Source organism: Perca fluviatilis, chromosome 19, assembly GCF_010015445.1.
Source record: "Perca fluviatilis chromosome 19, GENO_Pfluv_1.0, whole genome shotgun sequence".
NCBI lineage: Eukaryota > Metazoa > Chordata > Actinopteri > Perciformes > Percidae > Perca > Perca fluviatilis.
Window position 1 is genome coordinate 15,711,148 of NC_053130.1, and position 23,180 is coordinate 15,734,327.

The 23,180-nt window shown below is 41.6% G+C and overlaps 1 protein-coding gene across 1 annotated transcript in view; it reads right to left on the reverse strand.

Annotated features, from left to right (window-relative positions):
* The window catches only part of pcsk2 (proprotein convertase subtilisin/kexin type 2), a 58,724-nt gene that overhangs the window by 23,974 nt on the left and 11,570 nt on the right, over positions 1-23,180 (reverse strand). The window contains exons 6-11 of the mRNA XM_039783235.1: positions 19,915-19,991; positions 18,862-18,950; positions 18,075-18,250; positions 14,731-14,946; positions 13,344-13,444; positions 8,760-8,987 (exon numbers count right to left, since the gene is read on the reverse strand). Of these exons, the coding sequence (XP_039639169.1) occupies positions 8,760-8,987; positions 13,344-13,444; positions 14,731-14,946; positions 18,075-18,250; positions 18,862-18,950; positions 19,915-19,991 (887 nt within the window). The remainder of the gene's footprint in view (positions 1-8,759; positions 8,988-13,343; positions 13,445-14,730; positions 14,947-18,074; positions 18,251-18,861; positions 18,951-19,914; positions 19,992-23,180) is intronic.

Consider the following 23,180-nt stretch of genomic DNA (forward strand, 5'->3'; position numbering starts at 1 on the left):
ACCGGCTGAAAGGAACTATGATGTTGGCAATCGGGAGTTGCTGGCGGTGAAAGTGGCGTTGGAGGAGTGGAGACACTGGCTGGAGGGGGCGGAGCATCCATTCTTGGTGTGGACAGACCACAAGAACCTGGAGTATCTGCGATCTGCGAGACGCCTGAACTCCCGTCAAGCCAGGTGGGCTCTGTTTTTCAATCGTTTCAACTTCTCCCTGTCTTATCGTCCCGGTTCCAAGAATGCCAAACCCGATGCTTTGTCCCGACTGTTTGATACTGACTCTCCCTAAATCGGGCGAGACCATTCTTCCTGGTTCCTGTGTCATTGGTGCTGTGTCATGGGAGGTGGAGGAGCCGAGTGAAACGCGGCTACCGTTGACTTACCGTTCTGTTCTGTCGGGCGGCCCGGACCGATTATTTGTCCCTCCCGAGCTCAGGTCTCAGGTCGTCCATTGGGCCCACACCAGTTTGCTGTCGTGTCACCCAGGAGTGAGAAGGACCGTGTTTGTGGTGCGACAACGGTTCTGGTGGGCCCGGGTCGTGGCATCTGTCAAGGAGTATGTGGCGGCCTGCCCTGTGTGTGCCCGCACAAAGTCTTCGTGATCAACCCGCTGCTGGATTACTTCACCCTCTTCCAGTGCCCTCGACCTTGGTCGGACATATCTCTGGATTTCGTCACAGGTTTGCCCCTTTCTGAGGGAAATACTACTATCCTCACCATTGTTGACAGATTTTCCAAAATGGTTCATTTTGTTCCATTGCCCAAGTTACCCTCCGCCACGGAATTGGCGGAGGTTATGCTTTCCAATGTGTTCAGGCTTCATGGACTTCCCAAGGACGTGTGTCAGATCGGGGACCCTTCATGTTCATCTTCTGGAGGGCTTCTCTGCAATCTCCTGGGGGCTACCGTTAGTTTGTCCTCGGGATATCACCCCAATCTAATGGCCAGTCGGAGCCTTAAATCAGGAGTTGGAGGTGGGGTTAAGATGTTTGACCGCCAGGAATCCTGCTAGCTGGAGCAAACAGCTGATTTGGGTGGAGTACGCCCACAACACACTGCCCTGCTCCTCGACCGGCCTTTCTCCGTTCCAGTGTGTTTACGGTTACCAGCCTCCGCTCTTTGCTGATCTGGAGCGGGAGGTTGGAGTTCCATCTGCCCAGGCCTTGGTTGGCCGTTGTCGGAGGACGTGGACCTGGGCGCGACGGGTTCTGCTCCACAAGTCCTCCATGTACAAGAGAGCTGCTGATCGTCGTCGATCCCGAGCTCCTGTCTACGCAGAAGGCCAGAACGTTTGGCTGAGTACCCGGGACCTTCCTCTTCGGGTGGAGAGCCGTAAGTTGGCCCCTCGCTTTGTAGGACCGTTCCCTGTCAAAAAGGTTGTAAATCCTGTTGCTGTGAAATTGAAGCTCCCCCAGGTCCATGCGTGTGCACCCCACGTTCCACGCCAGTCGGTGAAGCCAGTCCTGAGAGCCCGCTGGTGCCTGCGACCCTCCTCCTCTACGCATGATTGATGGCGGCCCTGCTTACACCGTGAAGAGGCTTCTGGCTGTCAGGAGGCGTGGCAGGGGTCGCCAGTTTCTCGTGGACTGGGAGGGGTAATGGCCCCGGAGGAGAGGTCTTGGGTGTCAGCCAGTAACATACTGGACCCTGATCTCATTCGGACTTTTACCGGTTGCACCGGAGGTTCCTGGGCCGGTCCGTGTCGGCCTTTGAGGGGGGTACTGTCACGTTCCGCTCCTGTGTCACGCTTGTGTTTTGTTTTTGTTTCAGGTCGCTGTTCACATTTCTGTTTTATTGTGAAGGTTCCCTGTTGTTTCTTGTGTTTTCTGTTTACTTCCTGTTGTCAGTGATTGTTCAACCCCCGCCCTAATGTTCTGCACCTGTGTCTCATTATCCTTTCTGTTTAGTGTATTTAAGTTCAGTCTTCCCCTTACCCCAGTGCGCGAGATTGTCTGCTTCCCCTGAGTACAGCCTTCGACGCTATTCCCTAGTGTCCCTATCGTTTTGTGTATTCCTTGGATTTCGACTTTGCCTGTTTGGATTTTACCCTTTGCCTGCCACTTTTGGATACCTTTGCCTGTGAGTGTTGTCTGACTTTTGCAATAAACATTTTGCAACTGCGCTCCCTGAGTTGTGCATTGTGGGTCCATTTACCTGTGGCGTGGCCACTCTCCACTATTTTAAAGTCTATGGTGAGCATGCTACTATAAGTTACCCAAATCAAAACACACCTGTGATATTGCGCACCAACAGGTGCATTCTGGGTCTAACTAAAAACATGCTAAATGCTCATGGTGGATCCTCCATGGTGGATTCTGCTTTCACTGAGGAACTTTTAACATCCAGCGGGGTGTGTGAGGCCTTTCTACTCTCTGTGACACTGATCCCTGATGTGACTGCAGAGCATCTTCACCTCTAAGTAAGAATGAACTTAGTTGAATCTAGAGCAAATGGACTTTGAGTGAGAATGATGTTTAGACAGGTCAGTACAACAACGAGTCATTAACATAACTCCCTGTACAGATTAGGTGTCAGCAACCACTGCATTGTCTTGCAAACATAGTGGTGTGTGTGTGTGTGTGTGTGTGTGTGTGTGTGTGTGTGTGTGTGTGTGTGTAAGTACGCATTGTGTATAAACTGTGTTCTCCTTTGCTTAGATATGTGTGATTGTGGCCTGCATATGCTGTGGGGTTTATATTGTTATGTGTTGTTTGCCTTAGTGATGTTTTTATTCTTCTTCATTCTAAAAAGAAGGATCATTCTATTTAATACATGTGGCTTATAATTGCTTGCTCTCACCACAGTGTCCATAGCTGTTTTATTTATTGTCCACATTTTGTTTAATTGTCTGAGCTTTGTCCTCATTTCTGGTTAATTCTAGTAAGGCTATGCAGATAATCAGTTTGAGGCACAGGCTCCAAAGGGGCCCGCTATAGAAATGGAACTTCTATGGTTGCTTATTTACACATCCACCCACATCAAAGCAACATAAGTATTCATTTGGATGAGGAATGTAGGTTGAATATAAAAAATGTTTTTTTCTTTAGCAGCTATTTGCTAATTTTGTATATTGGATTTTTGGAGCTTTTTGCTGAAAAGAGTTGCCTGCTGCCTCTGGAAATTATGCCGATGTGAGTGAATCAAACCAGTAAAGTTGCGGGCTGTAAAACCAAAGCAATGAGCTGGAAGCTACTAAAACACCCCAAAGAGGTGAGGGGAACTGTAGAATTGGGTGATAATTCTTTGTGGGTTCATCACTCCAAGCAACACGGTTCACATTACATGTAATTATGTGATCCATCTTTGAGCATTATTGATCATAGCCGCTGTTAACAAATAAGATCGGGGTTGGGATTATTAGTAGAATCACATGCCTATGATATTGCAACATTTGTGAAATGTCTCTTAAAACAAGTTGCTTTGTGTTTCACAGAGAATACTTTTTGTCATAAAGTAATCCTTTTCCTTCTTTGCTATTACAAATCCAGCCAGATGGCAGCAGACATTATTTAAATGCAGTGAGACTTAGTCTCCTCTACATGTTTTACAGATTTATAATCCATACATTAGTGAAAAATGTTATGACAGTGATTTATTGATGCTCCATGTAACACTTTTGTGTCTATAAAGGGAAGAGTACCTTGGCATATGTAGCTCAGGTTTCACTTTTCAGGAGGCATTTTCCCTTTATTAGAAAGCACAGGACAGAATGAAATAAACATGGGAAAAGATTTAAACTAGGTACGGTATGGTAATGTAGCGCCCAATTGTGCTTCACTTTTTAGACTATATTTTTCAGACGGAAAACGTTTACTCCTCATTCTCTGTCTATCAACTTCTTTGTTTTACCCTATCAAAGTTTGGCCATTGAAATGACAGAGAATGCTACTTTTATTCAGTATGTCCGGTCCGGTAGTGTGTTGCAAATCACTCAAGTGCTTTAATAAACAGCTGAATAGATTTATTATAGCATACGTCAAAGATTATGAAATAGGAACTGAGGACCACAGGCTGCAAAATGAATCACACATTTCTTTCCTTGTTTATATAAACAGTGCATGTCACATAAAAATATGAACAGAAAGAAGTGTCACTGTTTGCAAGATATTAAACTTTAAGTAGAATGACACAGAAAATCATTTACAGTCACAAACTGTACAACAGTTGGCAGAAGAGAGGAGCAGGCCAGTTAAAGCAAGAGCATGAAAGAGTGGATTCTATTTGATTTATGTACAATTCTGTAAAGTGTAAAAGTCATATAGTTTGCTTTCTCTATGTCGAACATATTAATAATGTTTACACTGTTTTTTTATCATGATTGGATTACAAGAAACATTCATTTAAGGTTGGGTGCTAATTGGAAACACTTAATAACAAAAAGCAGAGTGAGAAAGGGGGAAGAGAGGTAGACAGAAGGGAAGATGACAAGAGAGAGGGAAGAACTGAGCAGATTTAGAGAAGGATAGAGCCGGGATTGCAGAGAGGGAGAAAGATAAGAGAAAGTGAAAGATTTGGCAACATGCAGATGGGAATTTAGTGGTTTTTACTCAGCAAACTCTTCAGACTTCTCTCTACAGCCTCATCGAGCTCCTCCTCCAGCTCCTCCTTTTTGGACATAGCAAGTTTGGACTGATAATCACGTACTATCTGGTCTATATAAGGGGCACTTTGTGTTCCATGCAGCATGAGGGTCCACTCCTTCAGGGCTCCACGCTGTGGCTCCTCTCCCTGAAAGCCAACCTCTAGGACCCAGGTCCCGCGGGGGTCCTCGCCCCAGGTGTGGGTGGTCATGAAGGGCCATTTGTCAAAGCCCACCTTGGAGTCATCATCACGGGGCCTTCTGCTCAGCAGGATTGACTTTGTGCCCATGGCGCGCAGGTCATGTTGATGTTGAAGGCGCGCGCGGCTGGCAGTGACAGTGACCACCGCCTGAACATGCTCCAGGTAGCGGACAAAGTTGTCCTTCCCTGACAGGCGTCGGTGATGGCCAGCACCAGTTTGTTGCCAGACTGGATTTTACTGGGGAAGGAAAAATAGGTTGAGGAAGTTAATACTGCGTGACAAAGAGATAGAGAAAAGTCAAATATCAGTGTTAAAAATGAGCAAAGGTCAAGTAAAAAGGATAAAATGAAATAAGAACATGAGCAGAATATCACCATGATTAGATAGCTCTGCAGCCCTGTAGCTCAGAATGAGAGAGCAGGCGAAAGAGTTAACTTTATCTACTTACACCCCCATCCTGCTTGCCTTGGAATGACACAGTAAATAAATTACTTGATTTAATTTTCCTATAGAATCATCCGACGATGACGGAGAATCAAGCCTCTTTTTAAACCTGCTCGCAGAGATGACTGTCATGTCTGCTTACATAATTTATCTTAGTGGGGGGAATAAAATACTCTACTATTTGGTCTGCAGTACACAACCACCTGTTATACTTGGTGCCACATGTTTGTCACATAATGTTTTAGCTGCTTCCAGTTAAAGTGATTTTTAATGCTTGCTGTCCAAAAGTCTTAAACTCTAGTTTCATTCAAAATGTATATTATATATTTAAATCTATATATTTATATTTTCTTATTTAATTAAATCACTATATGTTTTGTGCATCATTAGCCAATCAACTGATGAATATTTGTATGATTAATTTATCCAAAGATGTAATTAATATTTTCAATAAAGGATCAAATAGTCAAACTATAAAATAGCAGTTCAAAACAAATATGAAAATTGTGACACACGTGAGTAGCTGGAAACTGAAAATGTTTGACACCTCTGTTTCATATATTGTCAAATAGAATTTAACCGTCTTTTACCATAAGTAAAAGTTTGAACAATGTCCACTATTATCTCACTGCCTATTAGGCAGATTTATACAATTAAAAGAATAGTGTATAGGCCCTATATTTGTAGTATGTCATGCACTGGACCACCTCTGAATTGTAGGTCCTTTTCTGTGCATGCAGAGATCCTTTTTCTTTTTGTCACCATGTATGTGTTCAGAGCAGAGTGTAAAAGCAGGCAGGTTTTGGTATTGTTGTTGCTTTGTGGTAGGGAGGACACTGCTGTTCCCATCTTGTTGGGTGATGGAAAGAAAGAGTGAGAACACAGCAGGACAGGGGTGGTGGCCCAAGGCTACGAGAAGACTTAATAACATTATTAGAGGCCGGGGCCGCATCGCAGGCGGTGGGAAATGGGGGTGGAGAGAAGGCAATGGAGACAAGACACAGAAACTGAGTGAGAGAGATGTGTGGAGTTTTACTTTGAAAAATGATTAACAGAACACCATGCTGAGCACAGAGAGGTGAGTGCAGCAGTGATCTGCTAAGGGCTGATGAAGCAAATTACTATTCCCAGAAAAACAGAACAATTCACAGTGGGGTGTTTCACAATAAGTTACACCCTACAATGCATGATGAGAAAATTTGAAATAACCAAATATCAAACAGATGTTCCAACCATATGACTATGTGTGGTTTTTTTTTGTAAAAAGAAAGTATAAAAAGAGGTATTTTACAAACTTACAATTTACCACAACTTTCATTGTTTCTCCATCTTCAATATCATTAAAAAAATTCATTAGTTTGTTTTTTAAATTACTATTATTAGTTTATTAGATTGTATGGCTGTGCGTATAACCAAATCTGGGCGTAAACATGTTCAGATCTCACTTTTGACACCAAAACGATTTTGTGCGCAGCAGGTGCACAGTCCCATTAGATAATGTGCGAGAGTAATTACAGCTGTCGGCCTTAAAGCAGGGAGAGGGATGCCACTAATGGGCAGGACCAGTGTAGATTTAAAACAACCTCACCCCACAGTGTGGCACTGTGTACAGCTCCACTGATAATGAGAAGTTCTCCTCCAGCTAAGTAAGCCGTAGCCAGCCAAAGCAACTATCAGCTGAATGCTGAGCAGTTTGCAAGCATGGCTATGTTTGTGTTTATTGCTTTTCTCTGGTGATACACTATCATCAGAGGTGGCCATGTTGTAATTATATCTCTACCACAATAGAGGCAGCAAAAGCCCCGTTGTGTGCTGCTGTGGAAACTGTTGAAAAAGGGAGACAGTGTTTCTCTCTACCCTATACTGCCTTTACAAACAGTTATTATTTCAGATATTTAAGGTGTGTCCATGTCTGAGCAAAGAGCTGATGCCACTTTCTGCTTCAGGGATGCAATAAAACCCATATGAATCTTATGGGATGCTCCCTTTCTATCTGGCACTGCACTCAAGGGAGGCACACACACACCCAGGCACATTTTCACATAATGTTGTCGTGACTGCATCGTCAGTAGGGCACTGATTAGAGACTAAAATAAGGAATTGGAGGTGTTGATGGAGGCAAAAAATACACAGACATACCATATTGGGTCTGCTTTTTTATCTTCACCCACACATTGACATTTTCACAATGCATGTGAAATCTCCACCTGGAATCCATTCCTGGCTGTCAGTCAGTCTAATTGACAGTGTTTCCAGGGCATGCCATGCTGGGACATTTGTGGTGCTCTAATTAGAGTGAATAAGAGGGCTAGCCACAGGAAACCACCAGGCATCACACGCAGGAGCTCAAAGCCCAGGATGTGATAAATGGATGGATAGCAGAACCCTTGTGCAGCAACCAGAGTGGGACAAGGGAAAGAGAGGAATAGGAGGTGACAGTGGAAATAAAACGATGACAGGGCACAGAGGAGAAAGTGGAATGCGGGAAGGAAGATGGGTGATACAAGGGGAGATAATACTTAATGTGACAGAAAGAAAGAAAGAAAGAAAGAAAGAAAGAAAGAAAGATGGGGGCAGAGCCTGAGGATCTTCTCCAAAGCAGAGGCCAGATGGAACATTATCAAAACACCACTCTACCTCGAGGCCTGACAGCAGGAGCAAACATTAAAGCATGTGATCAATATCAAATGTTTAAAATCTAGTAATTGTAAATTGTAAGGAATCCAAACATCCAAACATCCAATATACAGTGACAACTATAGTATAAAGCTGAATGCTAACCTACAGTTTAACATTTGGCTAATATGTTAAACTACTGTAACAGTATTGAAGAGGAGTTTCACAGTAAGCGCATTAACTCAGTAATGTCCATCAAACAGCAATAGCTACCTAAAGTTTGGTAACATTAGCTAAGAGTACCCACCATAAGCTACAGGTCACACAAGACCAAGTGTGCTGTATTGCTCTCAAGTAAAGTTTTCATGCATGTGTAATAGAAAAGTTACATTGTCTTTCTTTAAGGTAAGACCTTTGCACATACATCATTCTGCAGTGAAGGTGAAACATCCAAGTGAAATCCTAAAAATTTTTGAGTAGACGGGGGTTTTTATATTCATTATAATCAAACTGAAACAACACAACACTAGATGTCTTTTCAACATCTTTTCAACAATTTTGTTAGGGATGCTTACCATAATCTACTATACAGAAATCTAATTCAGATTAATTAACTGTCAGGACATAAGTATATGTCCTTATAAATCTACAGGACCATCAGACAGACTGAGCAGCTAATCTAAATATTACAGGGTTATGAAGTGGACACTCCCATTGCAGATGTTTTATTGAATTAAGCCTTATTGGGATTACTCAGTAATTAGATGAGTGTGTCTCTTGTGCTCAGCAGTGTTTTCCTTGGATCTTGCTGAGCACAGTTTGAACATGTACAGTAGTGTGCACATGTAGCATGAGGCATGTATGGCATAAAAGCATGCAGCATGTATAGCATAAAAGAGACTAAAATTAGTAATGTGACTCACTGGGCCTCCTGAATGGATCCAGCTACACAGTGAAAACGCTCAGGCACAGTTTTCCATTCCTTGGCCATTTTCACCATTCCCCCAGCATCCAGAACACCGTAACCAAATAGGTGGTTGAACTCGAGACCCACGCCATTCCTTCTCCACTGGTGGACCTCATCATGGAGCTGGTTCCTCTTGGAGGTCAAGACTGACAGGTGCTGCATGTCTCTCCATGTCAGGTTAGGGCTGGGGTGGACAAACAGTCACCATTGTGCATAGGACAGAGGGAAGGGGAATAAAGGAATAACAGAGTGATGGAGGAGACACAATATTGTAAGTTAAAAGTAGGCATTCTAGCTAAATAAATTAATGTTGAGTATCAAATATTAAAACATTTCTGATTCATGGTTTTGCATTAATGACTTGCTTTCAATTATCTAAACATCATAGTGTGTGTTCTGTGAGGCAGATGGTTGCCTTTGTCTGTCTCTCCCTTTATTATCTCGGCTGTGTGTCACAGCTTTGTTCTGGCTGACTCCTGCCGTTGGTTCAAGTGTGTTTGGGCAGTAAAAAAGCTGTGCAGTTGTGCCAACAGCCTCGTGGGTTATTTGCTGCCGGACAGGGTGAGCATCCGCTCCGAACAACAGCAACATCATTATTGTGTGTACAGAGCAAACAGTGTTCTTTACTCAACTCCACTAACTGGTGTCAGTTAATGGCATCAGAATCTTGTCAGCCTTTAGTGTGAGAAATGAAGCGTCTGATAGAAGGAAAAGGCTCTCCTCTGGGATTTAAGAAGCAGTAATTCTCCAGGTTTTAGATTTGTCATATTCGTTTAATTATGTGTGGGTGGGTTTACTTAAGTGGCATATGTTTTTAATTATTTTCTGATCCACAAGGAACAACCTGCTCTGAAAGGATTATAAAATAAACTCCAACTCGTACCACAGTGTTAATATGACATAATTAACACTTTCCTGTAAACATCAATAATAGAAGCTTTATTATCACCATTAGCCTACATACAATATTCAGGTTGAGATAACCATGTTCTGCAGTGTTTTTTATCATCCCAGGCTCTCTGCTACATACATATAGGAAATAATAACTAAAACATAGAGGTGAGCCACTCTTTACGGTATATAAACTGTGTTTTTCAAAACTTGTACTGAGATATAAAGAGCACTGATCCAAATCATTTGTGTCCTTGGCACAGGCCCACAGAGTCTGAACTTTGTGGCACACTAAGTACTGTTTTGCTTTTCATTCAGCTCACGGTTGTCTTAAATAGGCTGCTCTATGAAAAGTGGAGACATGATTTGTGCATTTAAGGAGTTCAGACACACAGAGGGAAAATTAGAATAAAGGATCTGAGAATGGAGATTGACAGAAGAAGTCAAAGACATCAATGCAACATAAAAGCTCAAGGTTGTACTTGGAAAAATTGATCAGCTCATAACTAAATAGCATAAAAACAGTGTTCTTTCAAATGACATATCCAAATCGAAAGGGCTGAAAGCTCGTTATTGTGAAATTATACCTTCTGACCAGCAGACTTAACAATGTGTACAGACAGTCCATCTAAATCATTAATCATATTTGGCATTCAGGGCACTGCCCTCAAGTGGTTTGCCTCCTATTTAGATGACTTTCTCTGTTAATATTGGCAGCCTTTACTCCTCCACAGCCCCTATTTCTTGAGGAGTACCCCAAGGATCCATTTTAGGTCCCATTTTATCTGCTCTGTGTATGCTCCCTCTGGGCTATATATTCCACCAACACAATGTTTCCATTCACTGCTATGATGATACACAAATGTATTTGCCATTAAATCCGGGGGATTCCAACTACATCCATTATTTTTGGCGGGGGCATTTTTTCCCTTTATTAGATAGTGACAGTGGATAGACAGAAAAGGTGGGAGAGAGATGAGGTATGACACGCACCAAAGGGCCGCAGGTCGGACTCGAACCTGGGCTGCTGCAAATTACGTTCTTACTGGGTAAGCTAGAGGTCGCCCCGTTACATCCATTCTTAACTGCCTCCAGGATGTGAAATGCTGGATGGCCAAAAACTACCTACAACTGAATGACTCCAAAACAGAGGTGATTCTTCTTGGTCCCCCAAACACCACAGCAAGCATAGCTAGCCACCTGGGTCCGCTGTCTCTTAACCTGCACGTCCATGCCAGAAATTTTGGTGTCATCTTTGATTCATCACTTCGCTTTGAGAAACAGATCAATTCAGTGGTGAAAAGTTGCGTTTTTCAACTCAGGAATATCGCTAAACTGAAGACCATCCTGTCTTCTGATGATATGAAGACTGTCACCATTGCATTAATCTCCTCCAGGCTTGATTATTGCAACTCACTGTACCTGGGTGTTGGCCATTCCTCTTTGTCTTGCTTTTGACTGGCACAAGGAAAAGAGAAAGCATCACACCGATTCTAGCATCCCTGAATTGGCTACCTATTAAATACAGGACTGATTTTAAGATTCTTTTATTTGTTTTTAAAGCCATTCATGGTCAGGCTCCCCAGTATATTCCAGAACTCCTCAGCCCCTACTCCAATTCCAGGCCTCTTAGATCCTCGAATCAATTGTTTTTTACTGTTCCTCGATCGAGGTTAGTGGGTAAGGGAGATCGTGCCTTTTCTGTGGCAGCTCCAAAGCTTTGGAATAATCTCCCACTTTGTCTCAGATGTTCCCCCTCCATTGATAGTTTTAAAACACATCTCAAGACATATTTGTTCTCAATGGCCTTTGGTTGCTCTTAGAGGTTTTTGCATTTTAACAACATATTGTACTGTATTTTCTTGCTTTTATTGTTATTTTATTTGTATTTGTGTTATTTTATGACTCCTTTTGCTTTGATTTTAATTGTTGTGCTGTGCATTTCAATTTGTACAGTACTTTGGTCAACTGTGGTTGTTAAAGGTGCAATATGTAATATTGTATGTAATACTGGCAGCTAGCGGTTAAAATAGTTACTGCACTACCAATTCAAAATACTGGAGAGTCGTTTCCCCCACCCCCTCCTGCCCAGACTCGAAGTTCAAGGGATTTGCCAGGCTGAGACCGCAGCATTCACAACAATGTTGCTAGATGCTTTTCTCACATAGCCAGACATTACTCCACAGCACAGCAGAGCATAGATATATACGACAGCAGAGTAGCTACCGTTAGATGCTAGTCTCACATAGCCAGACATTACTTCACAGCACAGCATAGTAGCTAACGTTAGATGCTAGTCTCACATAGCCAGACATTACTCCACAGCACAGCGGAGTAGCTAACGTTAGATGCTGGCTATATTGACAGTCATAAAAGCCCGTGCTCACGCGGAGCTCTGTAAGCAACTGACAGACACACTTTTTCGGCTTAAAATTACAGTATGAACCGCTAAAAACACAACAGCCTCACCGTCCTTTCCACACGCCAGTCAGGCACACTTCCTCGGCTTAGAATTACAATAGGAACCGCTAAAAATACCACCACCATGCCGACTGAACAGCCCGGTCTCATGGCAGTTCGTGTAAATGTGACGTTATTTTAATCTATTGATACGTGTTCACGGAGACGTTTTTGTCGGTTTTTACGTGGCGGACAACACGAATCGGCCACCTCATCCAGCGCGTCCCCAGCGGGCCGCCTCGCGGGAGCCTCCCGGCTTATGGAGCTTCCTTTTCGGCCGCCTCCCGGCGTCCTTTCCCCGAGAAAATAACGTGACATTCGCCGTCCTTTCCCCGAGAAAATAACGTGACATTTACACGTAAAAAACGAGAAAAAAAACGTCTCCGTGAACACGTATCAATAGATTACGAATAACGTTGATATTTACACGAACTGCCGTGAGACCGGGTTGGAACTACACGTTGTAAACAGCCATGGCCCGCTTGCCTGGTCCTCCCGGTAACGTTAGCAGGGTTAGCATGGCGGCGTTAGCCAGGACCAGTCGGGATCACTTTACTGGCTATGTCTCAATTGTTTTTGCGAGTAACCAACTTGGGTACTCTAGCTATATAATTCAATGTGAGTACACAAATGTTAAAATGCCCGTCCTGTTTGTGGCTGTGATAAATTAGCCTGAAGCTATGCTTACCTGTTCAGGAGGAAATAAGCCAATTCTGCGTCCTTTTGAGATCTAACTTTTCCATCTTTCAAAAAAACCCCGGGGTCCCCTCCCCCCCCCCCCCCTTTTTTTGGGGGGGGGGTCTTTTTTTTTTTTTTTTTTTTTTTTGTTTTTATTGCTTCTTTCATGGTTATATCATATATATAAGGGGTGGTGTGCTGTAGCACGCTGGGTTTACGTTTTTACAGCCAGCAACCCGGCCTGGCTGTCAAACTGGGCCGTTGATAACAACACACAGATCAAAACATAAACAGAAATTCCGTCACGGAATGTAAATTTCAAAAAGAAAAAAATACTGACATTAGCATTGTTGTCAGAAAAGATAGTATTTCAGCTTAACATGTTTCCTTAATATCTGATGAGGCATTGGTGTCATTTTTGGATTTATTACAGTACAAATATTACATATTGGACCTTTAAATAAACTTGACATATATTGCAGGTGTGTGAAAGGTGAAGTAGAGTACATACTTTGCCTCAATCGCCAGAGCAAAGACACCAGCTGCCTCTGGAGCTGCTGCTGATGTTCCGGAGTGACGCAGCGTGCAGTTCCCATACAGGTCTGTCGTGGCCTGAAATAAGCAAATCACAGGATCGTTCTGTCACTAAATACTCTTCCCTTCCCGCCCCAAAGATTTATACTACCCTTTATTCAACAAAAAAGAAAAAAATATAAATGTTTGTAGAGTCTAAGGACATTTGCACAATCAATAAAATCCTTTGCTTTATATATACTGTATGTTACAGAACAAAGATAGAAAATAATAGTTCAGAGTGTACATTGGCTGAGCTGTTACATACACACATCAGTAGACAAGTTGTGTTTATATTTACTGAATAAGCATTAAATTATTTCATTTGGTGCTTAATTAGAAATGATACGAGATTGACTGAAATTAGAGGGGAAACCCTAGGGGAAATCCGTGGCTCTGTCAACAGCCAAAGGTGATTTGCATAATTACAAACACAAACACAAGGCAGCAGCCTTTGTACACTGGGAAATTATTTTTATAGACACATGCATGGTATAGAGTGTCGCTCTATATTCTCGCTGCATGCTAAGATATAAGAGCACACCTTTTCCTAACACTAGCCGTCAAGGTTGGGAAATTCTCATCAATTAAAGGAAGTAAGCAGCACCTGCCATGCTTCAGCTTTCTCTCTTTTCAAAGATAGCATGCTCTCTGTGTCTCTCTGATTCTAGTGACTCATCCATTCATTATTTCAACAATCACCCACATGTGACAGAATTATCTACGTAAATGTTCAAACAGCAATGATCCAGTTACAGTTATAGCCCATTTGTGTGGATGCTAAGGTCAGTCACTGGATTGCCTTTGGTGTCTCACTTGTTTGCACTAAGGCACCTTGGTGGAAATGAACTTTTTGCTGATGGTTGCCCTCAATAAGAACTAATAGAAGAGGAGTCCATAAAAAAATTTCTTTTAATACAACATCCACATTTTTACTGCTCTGAGCATCTACAGGAAAATGATGCATCTGGATGTCCAGGAAGGTAATCACAAAAGAGCTATTCCTCCACCTCAACCTCCATTTTTCACAACCAGCAAGCAATTATAGCACAACAGCTTCTTAGGCTTTACCCCTGGTCTCATCCAATCTTCTGACAGGCCTAGGATACATTGCCTGAAAAAAAGCTATTCACAGTTCAGTCTATGAATAAGGAGATATCTTTGAAAGACATAAATGGAAGGAACAAGTATTGAGTCGTCTTTGAATGCTAAAAGTGCACGCACCATGGAATGTTAAAAAAACATTTGATAAACTTTACAACAAACATTGAAGATGATTTCTTTTTTCACTCATATGAAACATATATGTCCTTAAACACACTCACAACGCCAGCCTCTGGGTTCCTCTTGCGTCCATTGCTGAACGTGGATGCCAGGGTGGAAGAGCAGCTCTCATCGTACAGGGCGGTGCGTCCATCATTGATGGCTGAGTTGATGGAGATTGTCCACATGCTCGAGGCATAACCGTCGCAGTTGCAGTCGTCATAGCTACCACCATCTCCTGATGCCCACACGTAGATGCTGCCTTTTCCTCCGCGCCCCTTAAACAATATTGTCATCATAGTTATGCTTATAGGTATGCTTACTTAAAGTGGGACTTACAGGTGTGAAATGAGAATTGGAAATTTAGGTATTTCACCTGACTGTAACTATGCAGTATGTGTCAGTGTGTGCCAGTTTACTAATTATGCACATAATCCATATGAACAAATAAGAATGATATAGCTACAGATAAAGCAACTGAAAACATGTCAAAATGATCAGAGGGGAATTTGTAGCAAATAGATTGAGGTCTCAAAGACGTAATTTCGAAAACAATCAATCAATCAAATCCTTACCCATACATGCAAAGCTGAACATATTATTCCTGTGCTTCAATTACTTATAATATTTAAAGCGCTTAATAATTGGGTTTCCCAGTACATCTCTGACATGCTCACTGACTACAATCCAATCAGACCTCTCAGGTCATCAGGTGGTGGATGTACATAAGATCAATATAGTGAGTTGAAGCTACTGTGTTTATATGTGTATGTTGGGTGGTTTGTAGGGTTTATTGTTTTTTTTGGAGGGTAGTTTCATTCGTGTGGAAGAGTGAAAGATCTGGGAAAAATTGGTGGACCAGAAAGGAAGAAGAACGAAAAACTGCTCCATACAATACAATCAATCAAGTATTCACACAAAACGTAGAATTCAAGCATTAGACAGAACACTCAGTTCTAAACAGGTCCACAGTCTCCTGAGTATTGAAATAAACCTATTTCCAGAGTTTCCCAGATCATTCCGTAGCTGATGGCAAAAACCTGACCATCTTTAATTTTTAACCAGGATAAAGGAACACCCCATTGGAAAAATTCTGAATTGGGAAATATAATTGACATGGTTGTAGTTATGCATACTCCAAACATAGTCAATGAAATCTTGAAATTGAATTTACAAGAACAGGCAACAAATAGAGACACACAAGCATATATGGTCCTATCTCTTAGTTTGACTAAAAGCCTTGCTTGCTGCAGCATTCTTAACATATCAGAGTTATTATATGTATTTTTAGTTACAGTAGTCAAGGCATGAAAAGATTGAAGCATGTTGTGTCCTTTCTGTATCTCCTTTTTGCAATGGAGCATATATAATACCTTCTGTACATTAGAACTCACAGAACATCGTGTTCAGCCTACACAGTAGCTTATATAGTTGATCGTTAAGAATCTAAGAGACAGATTGAGATTGCAGAGTTTCTGCTTGACTAGTTGTGTTGACATGATCAGAGATTACAGTCAGCTTTGCACTACTCAGCTACCCTGCCTGAGACGGGTCATTTCAAAGCAACCCACACCTGCACACAGTGCATGATGATTAATCAAGCAAGTAATTGGCAATGGCATTGTTAGCATGGCACCTCTGTGTGTGTGTGTGTGTGTGTCTGTGTGTGTGTGTGTGGTGTGTGTGGTGTGTGTGTGTGTGTGTGTGTGTGTGTGTGTGTGTGTGTGTGTGTGTGTGTGTGTGTGTGAAAGAAGACTGCTCGTTAACCAGAAGGCCTACATTTAAGCCCCCATTGGCAGGCCTTGGAGAGATTTAACCTTGCTGAAGTGTCCTTGAGCAAGACCAGAATGCCTAATCAGCTCAATAAGCCCTGAAACTACCTATTTTAAAGATGCAGTAGGTAAGTCTTATAAAACTAACTTTCTGTCATATTTGCTGAAACTGACCCTATGTTCCAGTAGAACTACATGAATTATGTAATATAAAAAAAATCCAGCTCCTCTGGCACCACCTACAGCCTGTACAGCCTGTGTGCGATTGGCAAAATTCCACCGCTCCCAGTTGATTTTCTCCAATCAGGGCCACAGGGGTGGTCTATCTGCCTGTCAATCACTGCTCATGCACGCACACGCATATAAGAGCGTTCTCCCCTCCCCCCTCCCTGCGCACGAGCTGCAGAAAGGTTTCCCTAAACTCCGGTGAATATTGGAGTGGCTTTTCAGAAGTGGCGTGAGCTCCGGGATTTTTAAGATCTGAAGAACGATGCAGATGTGGCCACATTTCTTCTCGACAGGTAACATAATTACCATAAATGATTTATCTTTCACTTGGTTATTAGTAGTCAAAAGTCCACAAAGCTATGTTGGTGAGGATAATAGTAACGTTTGCACAGTGGTCGGTCTGATATGATGCTGAAATGGCTAACGGTAGCCTGCTAGTTAGCATCGTTTTACGGTTGGTGAGTAAACATTGTGTTAGTGTTTAGTTATTGAAAATGTTGTCTGTCTGACATGCCGGCCGGCAGTTCTGTCAAACTCCCTTGTGTGGGAGGGGCTTAGGAGACGGTTTGGGCTGCAGCAGAAAGGGGGGAGGGACTGAGAAGTTGTCGATGTTCAAATTTGTTGGCAATGTCCTGGATCTTCACAATCTTACCTACAGCAGCTTTAAAGCTAATGTACTTGCACTTACTACTTGTTGTCTGGAGTTTGCACCTTCAAGGTTGAACGCACTTAATTGTAAGTAGCTTTGGATAAAAGCGTCAACTAAATAACATGTAATGTAATGTAATGTTTTTGGTGGCAATGGGTTATTAATAAGCAAAGTATTCTTGTGGAGCTTTAAGTAGTATCACACATTAGGGATGCTATGATGACTGCCCAATTGCATCCTTTGCCTTTAAAATGGCTGTTTGTAAGATCAGTATCAACACAGAGCACAGAGCAACCTCGGTGTGAAAACCTTTTCATCTTTTTTTTTTAGATTATTTTTTGGGGCTTTTCCCTTTATTGTACAGTGACAGTGGATAGACAGAAAAGGGGGAGAGAGATGGGGGATGACACGAAGCAAAGGGCAGCAGGTTGGATTTGAACCCGCGCCACTGCAGGACTCAGCCAACATGGGGCGAATGCTCTTACTGGGTGAGCTAGAGGCCGCCCCAACCTTTTCATCTTTATATTTGTAGTGTACAGTCGAGTACTGCTCTACTGTCCCCACGGGCCAATTTGGTTTACAGATATCAGTCAAACGAAAAGAATAAACAAGGCTAAGAATCTACGGAAGCAAATTAAACAGACTTTGTAAAGGGTGGCTTGATACATGTAGCAAAGATCATTACACTTGCATTGCACTGCACTTTTTGGCTTATTAATCTGAAACCCTCTGCACAGCAGGTGTAACGTTGCCCTACCTTGTTGACACCGTCAGCCATAGCCTGCAGTGTGAGCTCACGTGGTCCATCCACCGTCTTTCCGTCATCAGTTGGTCCCCAGCTGGCGCTGTAGATGTCAATAACCTGGGGCATGTGGCTGATGGATGATGCCTCAATGATGTCAGTCATAAAGGGCTGGTCCAGCATCCTTATACCTGAAAGAGCAGCATCTCCATATGACTCTAACATTAAAATTCTGACATCTTATTTTACGGTTTACCATACTGCTGCCAGAACACAGTGGAGTTAGGTAGCTATAAATGGGTGATTTATGAATTCATTTTCAGCTGGTTAAGTTTACAATATCTAGAATGTCAAGACAGCAATACAAGTAAAGCATTGAAACCATAACAATAGCTAGAAAGTGATGTCAGCTTCATAGCAGCACACAAATTAAGCAGTCAATACTAATTTTCATATTTCTTCTGTCTTACTCAAGTAAGTAAATTTCAAGAAAAATCTATATAAAACTGAAACATGAGCTGGATAATGGTGTTCTGTTGCTATGTGGACTCTAGCTGACCTCTGTGGGTCATTTGCAGTAATTCAATAAGTAGAGGTATACCCTTCATACATGCTCCAACAAAAAAACAATGCAACGTTTTTCCACAAAAAAATATATTTTATACATGATGCATACAGAGTGAATCACCCTCATAATATCTTTTGATCCTTCTATCATACCATTATCAGAAATTTTATTTGCAAACATTGCTGACTGCTCATTGTCTTGCTGTCAAAAATGCATCTTAAATATGACACACACCTGCCACCTTGGAGTTGTAGGCGACTCCCACACCGCAGATGTTGTTGTTGGCTGCCGCAGACACCTCTCCAGCACATCGAGTGCCGTGACTGGTGATAGCAAAAAGCAGAGAATGTACTTAAGAGGATTTGCATGAATTTGATGAATTTATTAAGGATATGTTATGGGTTAAGTTTGAGATAAGATTTCCCAGATTAGATAACATTTCTGCTTTTGTTGACTTTGGGCCAGACTAGAAGGAGGAAATTGTTAATAAAAGAGGTTTAGCATTTTCATTTCCTTAGCCATAAATTATTATTTTAAATTAGCATAAACACTCTGACCTGTAGATCATTAGCTCATGGAGAGGCAATGAGATTTATCCATCCATTTAGCCATCATTTATCTGAGTCCGACTGATTAGGTTTGCACATATCAACGTTTTGTGTGCACCATGTGATGTGTGTGTATATATATCCATCCCTCCCTCCCTCCCTCCGCTTCCCAAAGGGACACTGCAGAGAGTCAACCCCTCTCACCCAGCATGCTTTGCTACAGACAGGCAGCTATTTATAACAACCAGCTGATTAGCCAGCGAGTTGTGCCCGACAGTCAGCAACTGCTACACTGGCAAACCGAAACTGATACATCTGAGCAGATGGAGGCACGGTGGAGGAGTAGAGGCGGAGAAAGAATATATTCCTCTTTGTTCTTCTCTTGGACATGTGTTGCAGTGGCAGTGGATCACCTGGTGTGATTGGGAGATGGGAGGCAGATAAGGCTATCAGACAGAAGGTCTGTGAACACTACAGCCCTGAGAGGAGACTAGACTTGTGCTCGTCCTCCTTTATCTACCTTATACCAAGTGAATGGGTAAAAAAAGGTATTATGTTTTCTTTTGTGTTGTGTTGAACAACAGCTCTGTTTATACTGCACCATTATGTCCTAATGGAACTATGTGAAGATAAAATCAATAGAGGAGGGCTGCCTGATTACAGGGAGAGTACACACATGCACAAAAACAGTATGACACAGTATGTGTATATAAACAGTGGTCGCCTGGATGAGCTTTACCTGTTGAACCAGTCGTCTGTGTAGCGTGGAAATGGGAACGGGTCATTGCTGCTGAAGTCATAGCTGGCATCGGCATTCTGAAAGGACCAAATGGATGCATTTACAAAAACAACATCGAGAGAAAGCAGAGAGGAGCATTTCATGGTGAAGTGCTGACCTTATCACTGCCTGCTTTGTCATCTGGATGGTTTTCCCAAAACATGGCTTCCTAGTGTGAAATACTGATATCTATACTTTATTAGGTGCACGTACATATAACAAATTTGCCTGGGAAACAGACAAATCTGCTAGCTCAGGTTTAATTTGCTCTGGAAGATGCGTCTGGTCCCCCTCCTCTGTGGACAGATTTCCAGCGGTCAGTCACAACCATTTCTTTAATATGGGGCGTGTTTGAGAACCACCGTTAAGGCATTTTCAAAAACAACCAGAAAAACAACAACAAGAAAACAACATGTCTGCAGCTGATTTGGAACTTTCTGTTGAAGCCATGAGTATCATTATTATTATTATTATTATTATTATTATTATTATTATTATTATTATTATTATACTATACTTATACTATAAATAGTTTTATTTTAGGGAGCCATTCAGGACACCCAAGGTTGCCTTACATTATGCCTATTGCCTTATGTGATAAAAACAGTAATCATTGAACAAACTGGATGGTATACTTTTACTAAAAGAAGAATCAACTGCACTTAAAGCTTTTCTTGAGAAGAAATATGTGTTTACCTTACTTCCAACAGGATTTGACAAAAGTTTAATATACCAACTCATAAACTCATATACCAGCATCTCTGTAGGCTGTAGTCTGTTTATATTTTTCCATCTTCAGGTGTTTTTCCCACCCACTTTGCGCCAAGTCCTGTCCTAATCAGTGTTGGGAGTAACGGCGTTTAAGTATAACGGCGTTACTAACGGCGTTATTTTTTCAGTAACGGAGTAATCTAATTAATTACTTTTCCCATCGTTGCAACGCCGTTATCGTTGCTGAGAATGTAAAGTGGTGTGTTACTACAATTTGGTTCAATGAAGTGTGAGGTGTCAGGCTTTGGCTACACACCAGCTGCCTGGAGAGAACAGGGGTGGGGATGATGACACCGTTGCAAATGCGATGATGATTGGCTGGGTGGGCGGATGCCCTGCTCACGCTGTCTCACTGCACGCTCTGACAACCACTAAACACAAGACAGCAACAACGGCGACGAGCCAAGGAAATTCAAAGGTAGCGTTCTCAAACTGGAAGTACCGGCACTACTTCTCGCTCATTGAAATTAAAGGCAAGAATGTTTATGTAACATGCACGCTATGCCCAGGAAAAAAAGACTTTATCCACGTCTGCCTCAAGCAACTCAAATCTTATGAAGCACTTCACATCAACACGACACTTGTTGCTGCTGCTAACCCAACCCCAAGCCCAAATGTAGCTAGTGTGTGAACATTATTCATTTTCAATATTTAATTTTGTTACTGTACTGAATATTTAAGAGTTGGATAGTGCTCTGTTTATTGTGCAATATGCCTAATATACAGTTACAGAGATTTGCACTACTTAATGGCCAGATTTTCCGTTTTTTTTCCCCAAGTTTACATTTGTGTGTCTCAATTTTGCACTTGAATTTTATTTTCAATATTTATTTTTTACATGTTTTTATTTCTATGCATATCATATGGCAGGTTGCAATCTATTGAGTTCAAATACATACCAAATGTTCTAAAATACTGTATAGTGTTTTTATTCTTAAATCAGTTAATATAAACATCTTTGACGTTAAAGATGTTATAGAACGTAATAGCGTTATAGAACATAAAAAATAATGTCACAGTTACTTTGCTGAGTAACTAATTACTTTTACAATGTGGTAACTGAGTTACTAACTCAATTACTTTTTGGGAGAAGTAATTTGTAACTGTAACTAATTACTTTTTTAAAGTAAGATGACCAACACTGGTCCTAATGTGATTGGCTCGTACTACTGTGTTGTGATTGGCCATCTACACCGAGCGGCATGCTAATAACCCATTGATAACTCTTCTTGGAAATCGAGAATGAACAGACTAATTTGCATTTGCAATTTGGTTTGGTAAAGTCAGGCTAAGAACTAACACAATTTAATGGAATAGTTTGACATTTTGTGAAATTCACTTATTAGACTATTCACTTTTTTGCCAAGAATTAGATGGGAAGATCAATAATACTCTCATTTATGTACAGTAAATATGAAGCTATAGCGAGCCCTGTTTCCCATTTCTTAGCTTAGCCTAGCTTAACTTAGCATGAAGGCGGGAAACAGAGGGAGCAGCTAGCCGGTCTCTGCCAAAGGCTCCTACCAACATGTTTGTTTAAAACCCACACCGGCACATCCAAACGGTGTTTGACAAAACTCCCGCTCAAAAAGCGATATATTACAAAATTTCACTTCAGACATGTATTTACTATTTGAATCTTATATATCCTAAAGACTTTGGTAAACTCATTTCAAGCACAGAAACAATTTGTACAACACATCATAAATTAAGGTTTGTTTTCAAAAGAGATTTGAGGAATTTCAAAAAGCCAAAATCAACATTTCAGCTTTAGCGCCAAATTATCTCTTTACACATGGCTTTGGGACAGATTTGGGTCTCACTATACGGAAAGCTGAGTTTGTTCTGAACAGTTTGATGTTTTGACACACACATGGGGATCAGTTATGTGAAAATGCCCTTAGACCTCAGATCTGTACAAAAACTGAAGTGAAAAAATGTTGCTTCCAAGAAAAACAAATAAGATATAACATGGGAATTAGTGAGTTTTAGAGGTGGTGGTCCCCCTGTTTCCAGTTTTTATGCTAAGCTAAGTTAACTGGATGCTAGTGGTTGCTTCATAATTTACCATACAGACATAAGAGTGGTATCAATCTCCTCCTATAACTCTGAGATAGAAAGTGACTAAGCATATTTTGCAAAACGTCAAACTATTTCTTTTATACAACAGACCTGTAATAAATGAAGGTTGCAATGTTAAGTGTTTTGTTCAAACTGTTAGAGAAGTTGACTGGCGATACCAGAATAATGTGTGGTCACAGCGGGGATTTCAAGCTGAGAAAATAATGGCCCAATCACTGCCAGCATTTAATTCCACATGGCCAAAAGTAATAGGATCAGAGCGAACAGAATCGGAAAAGCAGGAGAAACAAGACGCAGGAGACACATCTGCCGGAGAGACATTTATGTAGTCAACATAATTACCAGATTATCCATGTCTGAAGATCAAACACAAA